At 45.3% G+C, this 13,113-nt stretch overlaps 3 protein-coding genes across 5 annotated transcripts; 1 reads left to right on the top strand and 2 right to left on the bottom strand.

Annotated features, from left to right (window-relative positions):
- Positions 1 to 596: 596 nt before the first annotated feature.
- On the bottom strand, positions 597 to 6,017 carry LOC117746166 (NADH-ubiquinone oxidoreductase 75 kDa subunit, mitochondrial-like). The gene is made up of 19 exons (XM_034555105.1): positions 5,904 to 6,017; positions 4,895 to 4,971; positions 4,717 to 4,808; positions 4,383 to 4,490; positions 4,134 to 4,210; positions 3,949 to 4,030; positions 3,710 to 3,840; positions 3,408 to 3,593; positions 3,189 to 3,323; positions 2,965 to 3,079; positions 2,721 to 2,866; positions 2,503 to 2,631; positions 2,247 to 2,376; positions 1,973 to 2,133; positions 1,700 to 1,854; positions 1,429 to 1,604; positions 1,166 to 1,300; positions 1,009 to 1,081; positions 597 to 888 (listed from the first exon to the last, which is right to left on the bottom strand). The coding sequence occupies exons 2-19, from the start codon at positions 4,965 to 4,967 to the stop codon at positions 797 to 799; spliced, it is 2,196 nt and encodes a 731-aa protein (XP_034410996.1). The 5' UTR covers positions 4,968 to 4,971; positions 5,904 to 6,017; the 3' UTR covers positions 597 to 796.
- A 321-nt stretch (positions 6,018 to 6,338) lies between these two features.
- On the top strand, positions 6,339 to 9,783 carry unc50 (unc-50 homolog (C. elegans)). 2 transcript variants are annotated; one of them, XM_034551615.1, is made up of 6 exons: positions 6,339 to 6,442; positions 7,335 to 7,603; positions 7,685 to 7,805; positions 7,890 to 8,029; positions 8,388 to 8,495; positions 9,093 to 9,783. In XM_034551615.1, exons 2-6 carry the CDS (start codon positions 7,336 to 7,338, stop codon positions 9,227 to 9,229), a joined length of 774 nt encoding a protein of 257 aa, XP_034407506.1. In that variant the 5' UTR covers positions 6,339 to 6,442; position 7,335; the 3' UTR covers positions 9,230 to 9,783. The 2 variants fall into 2 exon arrangements, with proteins under 2 accessions (XP_034407506.1, XP_034407498.1); XM_034551607.1 differs by having other exon boundaries at positions 6,344 to 6,442; positions 7,332 to 7,603.
- A 228-nt stretch (positions 9,784 to 10,011) lies between these two features.
- LOC117743756 (inosine-uridine preferring nucleoside hydrolase-like) lies at positions 10,012 to 12,839 on the bottom strand. Of its 2 annotated transcripts, none has more exons than XM_034551593.1 (8): positions 12,631 to 12,839; positions 12,180 to 12,427; positions 11,898 to 12,077; positions 11,261 to 11,372; positions 11,006 to 11,142; positions 10,831 to 10,908; positions 10,629 to 10,745; positions 10,012 to 10,537 (listed from the first exon to the last, which is right to left on the bottom strand). In XM_034551593.1, exons 2-8 carry the CDS (start codon positions 12,354 to 12,356, stop codon positions 10,385 to 10,387), a joined length of 954 nt encoding a protein of 317 aa, XP_034407484.1. In that variant the 5' UTR covers positions 12,357 to 12,427; positions 12,631 to 12,839; the 3' UTR covers positions 10,012 to 10,384. The 2 variants fall into 2 exon arrangements, with proteins under 2 accessions (XP_034407484.1, XP_034407474.1); XM_034551583.1 differs by having other exon boundaries at positions 12,180 to 12,361; positions 12,631 to 12,838.
- Between the last annotated feature and the right edge of the window lie 274 nt (positions 12,840 to 13,113).

The following is a 13,113-nucleotide window of genomic DNA, read 5'->3' as shown; positions in this document are numbered from 1 at the left end:
TTTACTTCCACTTCGCTGCAGCGGATTTGAGGCTCTCTGTTCACACAGTTCAGTTTCAAAATGTCAAGTGGGGCGGTTTGTTTACCCGGACGAGTGTCTCTTGCTCAAAGTCAGTTTTTTTTTCTAAAGTTTTTTTCATATGTCTATTTGCTCGTTGTGTAGTGTCAACCCTCATCAAGAAATCAACTTTCCCAAAATGAACCACAACTTGTATTAATGGGGATCCGTCCTGCCACCCAACTGCTTGCTCACGGTACATTCTTTTACACCGCAGCGCCACAACAAACAGTCCAAAGCAAACAGCTCATTAATGTCCTAATTATTTACTTTGCTCATGCAGTGGCCTTTATGTGACCTCTGGATTCTGCAAAGACTGCCTTCTCTGTGCGAGAAGCCAGATTTGAGCATATTTCATTAGAGAGCATTTGGCAAACGCTGCCTGGAAAGCTTCTTTTTTTTTTTAAAGCACTGAAAGATACTATTATTAACTTTAGAATAATACAACGAGGTTTGCACGTTTAAGCCTAAATATGTTATTAGTGAAAGAGGTGACGGAACGATAGAAGACGCAATTAACGAGCTGAAACAACTCAAACTGGAGTAAAGACATTTGTAAGATTTTATTCATATTTCATACATTTTTTTTCTTCTTTCGACAAATGAACTTTATGGTACAAGCATCAAGGACAACTTTAAATTAAAGGAGCAACACACCGAGTTTGTTCGAGGAGTGCGTGTCGAGCACAGGGGGGTGGGCGGGGGGGGGGTCGTCCCGGATGTGAAGGTCATTGGCTGTTCAGCAAACTGACGGCTCGTCGACGGCGGCGGCTCCTTCTGTTACGGCTTTGACGCATTTGGCCATCGTCTGGGAGGCCCGGCTGATCGAGTCTGGACGCAGAAAAAAGGACGGGGGGGTGGGGGCGTGAGGGGGGGGATTACATTTCACTAATATGTATTTCTATCTTGGCCTTTGCTCGCCCCGTTTGGAAATTAAAAATCAACACCTACCCGTCATGTAGAAGTCCTTCGCCGTTAGCTGAGGCGGCACCAGAGGCGTCGCTCCGAGGTCCTGGCTCACCGCCTGCGAACAATCGAGAGACGGATCAAGTCGTTGGTATCCTTCCTCGCCGTGATAGCGACTCTACGGATGGTTTCGTGCGTGTACCTGGGCAAGTTCGTTGGCCTGCTTGAAGTAGTTTGCCTCCTCGACGTCGTCGTAGCGGACCAGATTGGGAGAGACCTCGGCGAGTCGGGATCGGACCTCCTCCAGAGAGTCGTAGGGCAGCGTCATGCCGGCCAGCTGCAAACACACGTCAAAGACGTCACTTTCAATGGCCGCCGCGCGCCTCGCGGTTAAATGTGTACGTGCCTTTGCGAGTGACACACCACCCACCCACCCCCCCGCCCCCGCCCCCGCCCCCCGCTTACTTCAGATACGGCCCTGATGATCTTCCAGTCCTCTCTGGCCATCCCCGGAGCGGTGACGGCCACCCGGGTCTGTTGGCTCCTGCCTTCGGTGTTGACGTATGTGGCGTTTTTCTCCGTGTATGCAGCACTGGGAAGGATGATGTCTGCCATTGGTGCCCCTACGTCACCATGATGACCTGGAGGGGGTGGGGCGAGTTGAACATTATCTTTTAATATAGTCACACTGTCATGTCTGACCACTGGTTGTGTGTTTGCTTGGCGGCGCGTGTACCCTGGTAGACGACGATGCTGTCTTTGGGCAGGTCGGCTCGGGTGATGCAGCCGGCGTCGGCTCCCAGCAGGAACAGCACTTTGGGAGGATTTGCCCGGATGGCGTCCACTCCAGCCTTGTAGCCCAGGTCCAACGCGGCCACCTGACTGGCCACTCTGCTCGCACACACAAACACATGAAAGGATGAGCAGGAATCAAATCGACTGTTCCTCAAGTTTTAAATGCAAAGCAGAAGAAACAAAGCTTCAAAATGAGTGGGTTGCCACGTTGTACCTGTGCAGGACGTTGAGGACTTTCCACCCCTCTTCCACGCCACTGCTGGTTCTGGCGTTCTGGGCGATGTTGGAGACGGTGCTCAAAATGGCGGCTCCGTCATCCCTCTGCAGAGCGCTGCTACCTACGACCACTACCGGACGCTTGGCGGCTGACAGGACCTGGAGGCAGAGAAGGGGAGAGGAACATTTCAAGCGAAAGAAAATGTAATGTCAGCTCATAAATCAGCATCGAAGCTCCCTCCGAAGTCAGAGTGCGTATACGAGTCGAGTACCTGGCAGAAGGGGTGTGTGCCGTCCGCCAGCTCCTTCAGCACCGAAGTCTCCTCTCCCAGGTGGTCGTAGGAGAAACTCAGATCGACATTGCGACCCACCATGGCAACACGCAGCTCATTGTGGAGCCAACTGACACCGGAGGAACAGAGAAGGACACGTCGATTGCGTAGCTTTGATTTTTTTCCCATCCGGTAAAAGCAAAGAACAGCTGCAAACTGTTTCCCGGAGGAGGAATTAACCAATAATGAGCATCACCTCTTGCGGATGCGGGCGTTGAACAGCGGTGCTTCGTAGCGCGGGTTGGTCCCCACGAGCAGCAGCAGGTCGCAGTCCTCGATGCCGGCGATGCGAGAGTTCAACAGGTAGTTGGAGCGCAGGTCAGTGCTGCAGGGAGAGAAGGGAGTCGTCTGCTGCGCGACTAAAACGAGACTCTGGACGCGACATACTTTTAACTCCGAACCGCAAAGTCTTACCCGGAGCCCGACATGGGGAAGACCTCCTCGGTGCAGAGGTTTTCCGAGTCGAGTCTGTTCAGGAGGTCTTTGAGGGACACCAGAGCTTCGGCGTCAGCCAACCCTCCGGCGATGGCCGCCACCTCACTGCCCTGCACGCTCTGCAGCTACACAAGACAACACAAAGATATTTCACAAATATGCTGCGTGAACAATGAAAGCATAAACGTCACCGGTCTTCAATATAGAAGAAAACGACACTTACTGCTCCAGCAACACGAGAAAGAGCGTCCTCCCAGTTGGTCTGGGTCAGCTGGCCGGACGCATTCTTCACCATTGGTTGGGTCAACCTCTGTCTCTTCAAACCATCATATGCAAACCTGAGGAGACACATTTGGGGATTTCCTTTTTCTTTCAACAGGCTCACAACATAGCTGAGGTTTCATATGTATATATATATATATATTTGTTTTTTGGCCATTAACTTACCGGGTCTTGTCAGAGATCCATTCTTCGTTGACGTCTTCGTTCAGCCTAGGCATCACCCTCATCACCTCCCCTCCTCTTGTGCTCACCAGGATGTTGCTGCCCACAGCATCCAGCACATCAATCGACTCGGTTTTCCTGCAAAGAGCAGCGTAAAGATGAAGTTAAAGAAACCAGTACGACTGGACTGAATCCACGGTAGACGTCTGTATCCCGTCCCACCTAGTCTCCCATGGTCTTGAGGTGAAAGCGTAGGGTTTGGAGGTGAGCGCTCCGACGGGACAGATGTCGATAACGTTGCCCGACAGCTCGGACATGAACATCTTCTCCACGTACGTCCCGATCTGCAGGTTGTTTCCTCTTCCTGTTGTTCCCAGGTCTTCAACACCTGCGATCTCACTGGCAAAACTGCAACAAAAAACCAACACAGGAATGCATGAACGTGCCGTTAATTAAAAAAAAGGGACAGTAGCAGCCAATGCGATTATTATTCTATCCCCGGTGGATGTCTGTGATGCACTCACCGGACGCAGCGTGTGCACTGGATGCAGCGGGTCATGATGGTTTTGATGAGCGGCCCGATGTTCTTGTCCTCCACGGCTCTCTTCCCTTCTGTGAAACGACTGCGGTCCGAACCAAACTGCATGGACTGATCCTGAGAACGCAGCAGGCAGGGAGTGTTACCACGGATGGTAGTTTGGGAGGTCATCCTTGGAATGAAGGTTAAGTCCTCAACCAAGGTGATTTTTAACGGTCCAGTTACCTGTAGGTCACACTCTCCTCCCTGATCACAAATGGGACAGTCCAGCGGGTGGTTGGCCAACAGGAACTCCATCACGCCCTCTCTGATGACACACACACACACACACAGAAACACGTTTATCAAGCAAGTTCATCCAACAGTTTATTTTCTTACTGTGAATCCTACGCGAACATGTTAATTTGTACCTGGCCTTGCGTGTCTTCTCTGAGTTGGTGAGGATATTCCAGCCCTTCATGACGGGCATGGCACAGGCTGCTACCGGCTGAGGAGCGCACACACGTCAATTAGACAGCCGTGCTGCAAGCATTCAAAACTATTTCTGTGCAAAGAAGAGTCTTGTCTTTTGTTTAAAACTTTTTATAATTTAACATTTTTCCCAGACAAATGGCTACTAAAGTGTTCTGCCTCATGACCAATCGGATGCACTCGGTTACCTTTGGAGCTTTCTCGATCTCCACCAGACACATGCGACAGTTCCCCGCCACTGAGAGCCGCTCATGGTAGCAGAACCTGGGGATCTGGATTCCTGCCATCTCACAGGCCTGATGGGTGGAAAAAGAAACGTTAAAGATCAAACTATGCACACAATAATCCAATATACAAAACAGGCTCAGAGCCATCTTTGTCCACATTTAAAAAGGACACAGAGAGATCAGCAACACAGTTACCACTAAATAGTGCCTCCTGGTGACTACAAATATATATATACACACACACAATATCAAACATCTGTGCATGTTTGCAGTAAAATAATCAGATTTTTCTTACCTGCAGAACAGTAGTTCCAGGCTGCACCTCCAGTGGTTTCCCGTCTATAAACACCTCAACCATGTTGCTGGCAGCACGCACTGGAGTACGCACTTTACACACAAAAGGTCACATGTATTTTAGATGAACAAAATCAATCTAATGATATAGTCTGTTTTCCTAAACACACACAACGTACCCGTGTTGGAGGGAGCCAGGCTGCTCTTGGCAGCTCCGGCTAAAGCCCGGCCGACGTTTGGCAGTCGCAACATGACTCTGTGAGAGGAAGACAGAAAGCAGATGAGGTAACTTTCTCCTGTTAACACGAGTAATCGATTATTTATATGCTTGCAGATTTAATTTCTGAGTTTCAGCTCAACCTGCAAGTGGTAAGAGTGCGTTGAAGAAGCCGCCGTCTGTAAGAAAACATGGCTGACGGATGTTTTTTTTTGTTGTCATAATCTCTGTACTGCAGAAAATATACAGTGCTCTTAAAAAGGTGTGTACATCTCTTGTGTTCGCACAACCTTTTGTTAGTTAAAACACTATTTTAAAAAAGAGGAAACGTCTGGGATCCAGAATATGTTTTCTGTTTCAACAAAATAACTATTTTTTTTGTAAAATTCCCCAAAGAATGTCGACATAGCTGCAGGTTTAGAACTAAAACATTTACGGTTAAATGTGATCATTATTTAGCTTTTCAATCCAAAGTTGAATGTGATGTTATGTTTTCATATATTATGGGTTAGTCTTGCATTTTAATAAAAACAAAATAATTTATATTGTGCACTTTCAATTAAGTTTATATGTTTAAAAAAATAACTTTCAAGTTGAATCAGTGTCCAAACAGCAAACGTTAGCTATCCTCATAGCTGTCATTGTCAACAACAACACATGATGATGATGTCACTAAAACATGTCGGTAACGGTTCAAGGCGATAACGTACAGAGACGTAAAGCAGACATTTAGAAACATGTCACCATGACACCTGGAAGGCACCATTATATATACGATGCATCAGCAATGAGGACAGGACTCCTTGCGTCCAGGCTAACAGCGTTAGCTCAGAGTACCACTCAAGGACACGGGCATTGCAGTGTCGGAACAGGGTTAAAGAGGTCACACACATTCATGTCCTCTGTGTGTGCAATTAAATGTCAAATAGAGGTCAAGGTTCACGAGAGCAACATGTAATTACGAGTCTTACCTTTCGCTATTTGGCCTTCTTGACCAGAACAGCGGTGATCTGAGCTGCGCTACCAGTCAAGTAGCTATGGCGTATATAGCGGAAATAGCATGGTGTTCTACTTCCGCTTCAACTGAGGTCGAGAATTTCACAATAAAAGTAACATCATCACGTTCTCAAAATGTAGCTAGCTAACCATATCTAATCTTCTTAAATACAGTCACAATACATCAAAGCATGCTCTGAATTATTGACACAGACATGTTTGAGTGATATGTATAACAACAACAAATATTAGTTATTTATTTCACTTTAATTATGTTATGTATTAGTTTACATCATGTATAGTCTTACATCACTGAACGAGATGCTCTTTTTTTATAATTTATTTTGTACTGAAGCAGATATTCTCATTTTGACTACATTTCCCATGGTGCACCGGCTGATACCGGAAATATCTACGTGTTCATTTTCGCGACAGTTCAGGAAGCGTCTACAAACAGCTACATAAAAGAGCAAGAGTTGGGGCTTCCTCCTACTAAGGAGTACAGCAAACACAGGTGAATATGATTAAGTGTTTATATAATGCTACATAGTTACCGCTGCGTTTACCAAGTATTTTTAAAATAAAAGTGACTAGGCCTTCCCATCTTAGTAAACTAGTTAGCAACAAGCTAACAGTGTCTGCTAGCAAACACAGCGTCAACAGTAATGTGTCAGTGCTCGTTGGGGTACACAAGATACTGCGCAGTAAATAAACAGTGTATTTAGTTTATTAAGGATAGGAAATAAGTATAATTTGTAATGTAACTTGTAATGTAGCATAGGTTTGCACTAGCACCCTCTGTTTCTCTGTTGTCATTATTATTTTTTTTAAGCAGTTTGTTCAGTGATGGCATGTACTATGATGTATTCAACACATGTAAATGATATATTATAGAAATGTGGTATTCAAGATTATATTTTTAAACCTGCAATATGGTATTATCTGTACTCTGTGTTTATTGTTAATTTAGTAAAGTACCTCATATAGTGGCGTTATTGAAGCTGCCCTTTTTCCTATTAACCCTTAATCCTAAATCTCCAGTATAGAGCCCTAATACACCAGACATAACATTGTATATGCTTTAAAAAAATGCATGTACATCTTTCAAATGTAATGTTACCTTGCTGTCTTTAATGAAGAAATTACAGTTCAGCTGTAGACTGGAAGCTTTACATGAGACTCGATTTGAGAGTGATGCATCAGGTTATAACATTTAGTATTTTAACCACAAAATGTTGCATACTATCAGTTTAGTTCTATTGGTTTATCTGCATTTCGTTTAAGATTAGAGCGATGAACCTCCTCAGGATGTGTGCAGCATTTCAGCCCGTCTTTCTTCTCCTTTTCCGTCACCTTCCCTTCTTCCCCCACTTACCTCCCTCTTTTTTTCGTGCGATACTCAGCAGCATGTTGCCGACCACCTCACCAAACAGCAACGGCGCCCTCGGTTCTAGCGACACTGCCCGTCACACGGCAGGCTTCAAGCGCTACAAGTACCTGCGACGGCTGCTCCATTTCAAACAGATGGACTTTGACTTTGCCGTGTGGCAAATGCTTTACTTGTTCACGTCACCGCAGAGAGTCTACCGCAACTTCCACTACAGGAAGCAGACCAAAGACCAGTGGGCCAGGGACGACCCGGCGTTCCTGGTCCTGCTCGGCATCTGGCTATGTGGTGAGTCTGCAATCGGGGGAAGTGGATCCGGATGTTGTCACTGTGCCATGATGACTGAACGCTCCCTCTCTTCCTCTGCAGTGTCAACAATAGGCTTTGGTCTGGTGCTGGACATGGGCGCCATGGAGACTCTGAAGCTGCTGCTGTGGGTGGTCATTGTTGACTGTATAGGAGTTGGTCTTTTCATATCAACCCTCATGTGGTGAGTAGTGGGTTTGCCTAGTAATTTAACTCTAAGATAGACCCCTGACTGCATCTGAAATATTATTTATTCTGTCTTTTTCAGGGTCATCAGTAACAAGTACCTGTTGAAACAACCCAGCAGAAACTTTGATGTGGAGTGGGGCTACGCATTTGATGTTCACCTCAATGCCTTCTACCCGCTTCTCGTCATCCTGCATTTCCTGCAGCTCTTCTTCATCAACCGTGAGTAGCTCGAGGCTTGTTGTGAGTTATTTCAGTGTGTCTTAAATTACATTAATCCAATCCAAAGCATGAAATGGTCTTTAATATACAGTTAAATTAGTATTTTATGTTTTTAAATGAAGATTAAAAAGTCTCACAGCCACTATTCTACTTATTTTTGTTTGATTTTGCTCAACAGTTAACACCTTATAATATTTATAAAGATGTAATAGGTAATCAAATTTAAAGACACAAACCCTGACTTGTGTAATTTCATCCGGAAAATTAACCCAGCTTAGTACGAGAAATGTGTGAGCATGAATTAATGTTGCCTCCTTCCGTTGTCACCACTCTTACAGTTTTGTTTTGTGTGTTTCAGATGTTGTGATAATAAACTCAGACTGGTTCGTGGGATACTTTTTTGGGAACACTATGTGGCTGATTGCCATTAGTTATTATCTCTACATCACGTTCTTGGGGTACAACGGTAAGTCCCATTCATATTCAAATATAGATTGTATTTAATGTCCACGAAAAAGTACCAATATTGCACAGAATGGACGGTTCAGATCGGGTTGGACTGATGACTTCTGGTTGTGTTTTGTTCTGTTTGGCTTCAGACTTTTTTTCAAGCAAAATTACCAAACAGTTGCAGCTTCTCCGTTGAGAGTATTTACACTGTTGATTGGACAGAACTGCCTATTTGAAGACCTCAATTTGGTTTTAGGAAGTTATTCATAGACCGAACAATTAATCCATTCATGAACAAAAGTAATCGGCAGATTAATTGATGATCAGTTCAGTGTGCCTGTAATTTGCTGCCTCGCATCATTGACATTACGGAGTTGTGGTGTATTTCCTGCTGAAGCAGGAAGTTGGAGGAGGACGTTAAAGAAAGAGGGATAGTTCATGTGGATGGTCGGTCTGGGAGGGCGAAGACATTTTATTGGTGTTTATTTCCATCTAGGATTAAAGCAGCAGTCGCCTATTAAGGAGTAGGAATGTAGTGTGTATTTCAACGTGACTTTATAGATCTGTCATGCCGGCTCAAAGCGTCAGCTGATGTCTCGTGTTTTCCACACAGCTCTCCCCTTCCTGAAGAACACCGTGGTGCTGCTCTACCCATTCGCCTTGCTCGGACTCATTTACGTCCTCTCCGTATCTCTGGGCTGGAACTTCACTCAGGGCCTCTGCTGGTTTTACAAGTACAGAGTCCAGTAGGACCAGCTCGCCTCTGAAATTGGACACTAGTGGGCTCCAGGCCGACTCCAAAAACATCTGCTTCCAACTCGCATCTAGGTGTCAAGAATCAATTTCCAGCTTCTGTTAGTTAACATCCGGCCGGGAAGGACTCTCCGTGAGCTGTGACGCTGGGTTGTTTGACCGAGCTGGTTGACTGTTGACTCTCAAATGACTGATTTTCTGTTTGGCTCTCATGTTGAGCTCCGAAGTCGGTGAACGGTGACGTGTTTGGACCGTAGTTGCAGAAACGGGAGATGCAGCTTTTTACCGTTGTTCCTTTTTTGTATGATTTTGTAAATATTCTGGCTAGTTGTAATATATATACACAGAGGATTGTTTCTGAAGAGGACACACTTGCTTTGTTTCTTTTTGAGTTTCATTAAAGAAAAGACAGAACAATAATCCTGTTTATTGAAGAGATGAAAGGAAAGTGGAGGAACGAGGGATGGACACTTTATTTTTTTTCCCCTTTCTGTTTTTTCTTAAAGTGTACATTCCAAAGCACTTTCAATAAAAGGTTTTATTATTATTTATTGGACTCCGTTTTACTTTCTGGTGGAAGGAATGCCTCAAAAAAGACGTTGATGTCTTTGGTTCATGTTGCTGTGCAGCCTCATAGCTTAAAAATAGCTTTTTAAAAGCCATTATCTTATTCGATGTCATTAGATTTATGTTGTGATCCTTTGTCGTTTATATTTATTATATACATTTTCCATTCCATTGTATTTTCTTAATTATAAGAAAATAGTTCAGAGACTGTAAACGCAGTAAGTATCATCTTATTTATTTTATGCAAGAACCAGTAAATTACATAGTAGGTACATTCATATATAGCTTATAAGCAGTTGATGATTTCCAGAGGAATTCACAGCCACAATATAAATCAACGTCTTTCCATTCTTGAGTTAAAAAAGCTGCACAAACTAATCAAAAAAGCCAATTATACCATCAATAATGGATAATAAAAAAAACATCCTTGATATGAGACCGTGTGAGAGACCGTCGTCAACTAAGTGAAAATATTAGAGACGACCAACATGCCAAGTTTTCCATCACAATAACATAATAAACGAGTCATCCGCTCCTTTAAATGTGTTTGTGCTCCTGTTGAGGAAGAAGTAGCCGACATCACAGCTATTTCAGTGCGTTCATCAACAGTTGTTTGAACTTCTCCAGGTCGATGCTCTTCATGATGAAGACCTTGTGCTTCTTCTTGAGCAGGTCCATGTAGTCCAGGACCATCATGCCTCGGGTGTGGGTCCCCTCCAACTCCACTGTCACTGCCACCTGGAGGAGGAAGACAAGAAGACGTCTTTTGTTTCTACAGAAACTTGACTGAACCTGTGGGTGCCTGGCGAGGGGTGGGGGGTGCTTGAACCTCTTCGCTCTCCGTCACCAAAGTGTCATCGATGGCTGCGGCCATAGCGTAGGTGTCACAGGTGTTGAACCCAGGTCCGGACACCAGCTCCTTTTGGTATCGATCGGTCTGGACCATCTGCGGTGGCGACACAACACAAAAGTGACATTTTGTTCTTTCGGTGCGTTTTTTTTTCTAAACGGAAAAACAACGCCGTCCGCACCGTTCTGGTGTGGAGGGAGATCTTCTCCATGAAGCGGGCCTTCTCTGTGTCCTGGGCCAGCCAAGCGTCGCAGAAAGACTAGAGGGAGACAGAACAAGTCAAGTCAAGCACGTCCGTCTTTTTGCTTCCAGAACCCTGTCAATCAACTCTGAGGCTCGCTGTGGTAACTACAGACCCACGGCAGGCTGTTCCTGCAGCTGAACTCCCAGGTGGCGATGTAGGTGGGGCAGGTGTAGCGGTCCAGCACGATGTAGGCCGCCTCGGGGTCAGCCACGAAGTTGAACTCTCCACACACGGTGGTGTTACCCCTGGCTACACACACACACACACACACACACACAGTCATTATTCTCAGCACCGTAAGCGCCCAGAAGAGAAGAAAATAAAAGCTACAGCCGATCGAATATAGACGTGGCAGCAGATGACCTACATTCAGTGTTCCCCCCCATGATGTAGAGCGCCTTCAGGTTCTTGGAGAAGGACGGGTTCAGTTGTGCAGCGACGGCCAGGTTGGTGAGGGGCGCCGTGGCCACGAGAGTCACCTGCACGCAGCGCAAGGGAGGGGAAAACGTGTGTCATGTACCAGCTGCTGTAGCGTGATCGGTGCATTATTTCACCACCTTCCTGTTTATGGATCCCATTATGTGAATAAGAATGTTTTATATCAGAATTTACAACAACAAATCTATATTTGGGTTCAATGTTCTAAGAGGGAGGGGAGGACTGTGCCCTCTTTAATAAAAGATGTATGAATATTTGTCATTAAGGCTATTTTGCCTCCAGTACATGTCTTCTTTCAGACTGCTAAAAAAGAAACTTCCAAAATACATATTGAGATGTTCCTACTTTGTCTATTTGTGTCTGATTTCTCCTAAATTCACCAGAAAACTTTGAATATAATAAATACAAGTAAATAAGATTCATAATTTTGTGTTCACCCTATTCCCCTGTTGTGGCTCCCCTTGAGTAAAACTAGTTTAAAAAAGGGTTGATCAGTTCATAAATAACACACAATATATACAGTATGTGCATTGACACAACAGTCCCATCGGCCTCCATCTCCCCACCTCTCCGGGGTTTTCGTTGGCGATCTTAATTATGGCCTGTGCAGCTCTCCTCTTCTGCAGCAGCTCCAGGCCCGGAGCGTCTGGATCTGGGGCGTCGCCCAGCCCGTCCTTCCCGTGGAAATCTCCAGCGTGGCGTTTGCGGCCTAGCACCGGCTCCGAGCAGCCGCGGTACACCGGGATCTAGACGAGGGTGACGTTTTTTGTTTTTTGTTTTTTTTAAACATGTGGAAGAAAAACAATCTTCACAATCATATATGGCTCTGTGACGCGGCACATTCTTACATCCAGCCTGTTGCAGGCTTTTAGGACACGCAGTGTGTTCTTGCAGGCGTTGTCCAGCTTGGTGTTGCCGTGGCTGCAGGTGATCCCCAGGACCTCCACGTTGGGGTCTGCGAGGGCCATCATGATGGCCTGGGCATCATCCACCCCTGTGTCCACGTCGAGGATCAGCTTCTTCATCTTATCTTAAAGGAAGGAGGACAAGGAGGACGTGGTGGTTGTCCTCGGCATTGATTTCGTAGTGGATATACCTGTATGTATGTATGTACACCGTGTGAGCGCCATAACAAGTTAACCCGTAGACACGCCCACACAGCTGCAACCTTTGAGCTACAGACACACTGTTAACCTCCCTGCAGCTGTGCACATTGCTGGTAAAAACAATCTTCACCCTCTTCATTAATTACTTAATAAATAGGGTAATAAACCATTGAGGGCAAAGAGATTAACTTACCAGTATGAACAGTGTCCGCTACCAGTGTGATCCTTTTCTAAAGTCAGCTCTGGAGTGAGACGTCTCTGCTGCACTTCTTTTCTTTCTTCTTCTTCTTATCGAGCAAAGAAAAAACAAAGGTGGGGAGGTTATGTAACGCTCAAAAAGAACACGACACCACATGACGTGCGTCTGGGCCGGGCAGGGAGGTTGGCAAGCAGGGAGAAAAATCAAGTTTAAGGGATGTAACATGATCTGCTGAGAGTTTAGTCTCCTCCTCTTCTTTCCACTTCCACTTCAAGCCTGACGGAAACTATTAGATTTCCTCTTTTTTCTTTTTTTAATGCTCTGCAAAATCCCACCCTTATTTTAGCAAATATAGACAGAGAGGGAATTTCCTTTTTTTGCATCTGAAGGTAATTTGTTATTACGACCCGGCGGGAACTTTATGCGTTTCCATAGCGAATCCAAACAGACAGATGCTTCAGACATGTTTAAAAAAAA

Source organism: Cyclopterus lumpus, chromosome 2 (genome assembly GCF_009769545.1).
Source record: "Cyclopterus lumpus isolate fCycLum1 chromosome 2, fCycLum1.pri, whole genome shotgun sequence".
In the NCBI taxonomy this organism is placed as follows: domain Eukaryota; kingdom Metazoa; phylum Chordata; class Actinopteri; order Perciformes; family Cyclopteridae; genus Cyclopterus; species Cyclopterus lumpus.
This window is presented reverse-complemented; position numbering and strand designations above follow the sequence as displayed.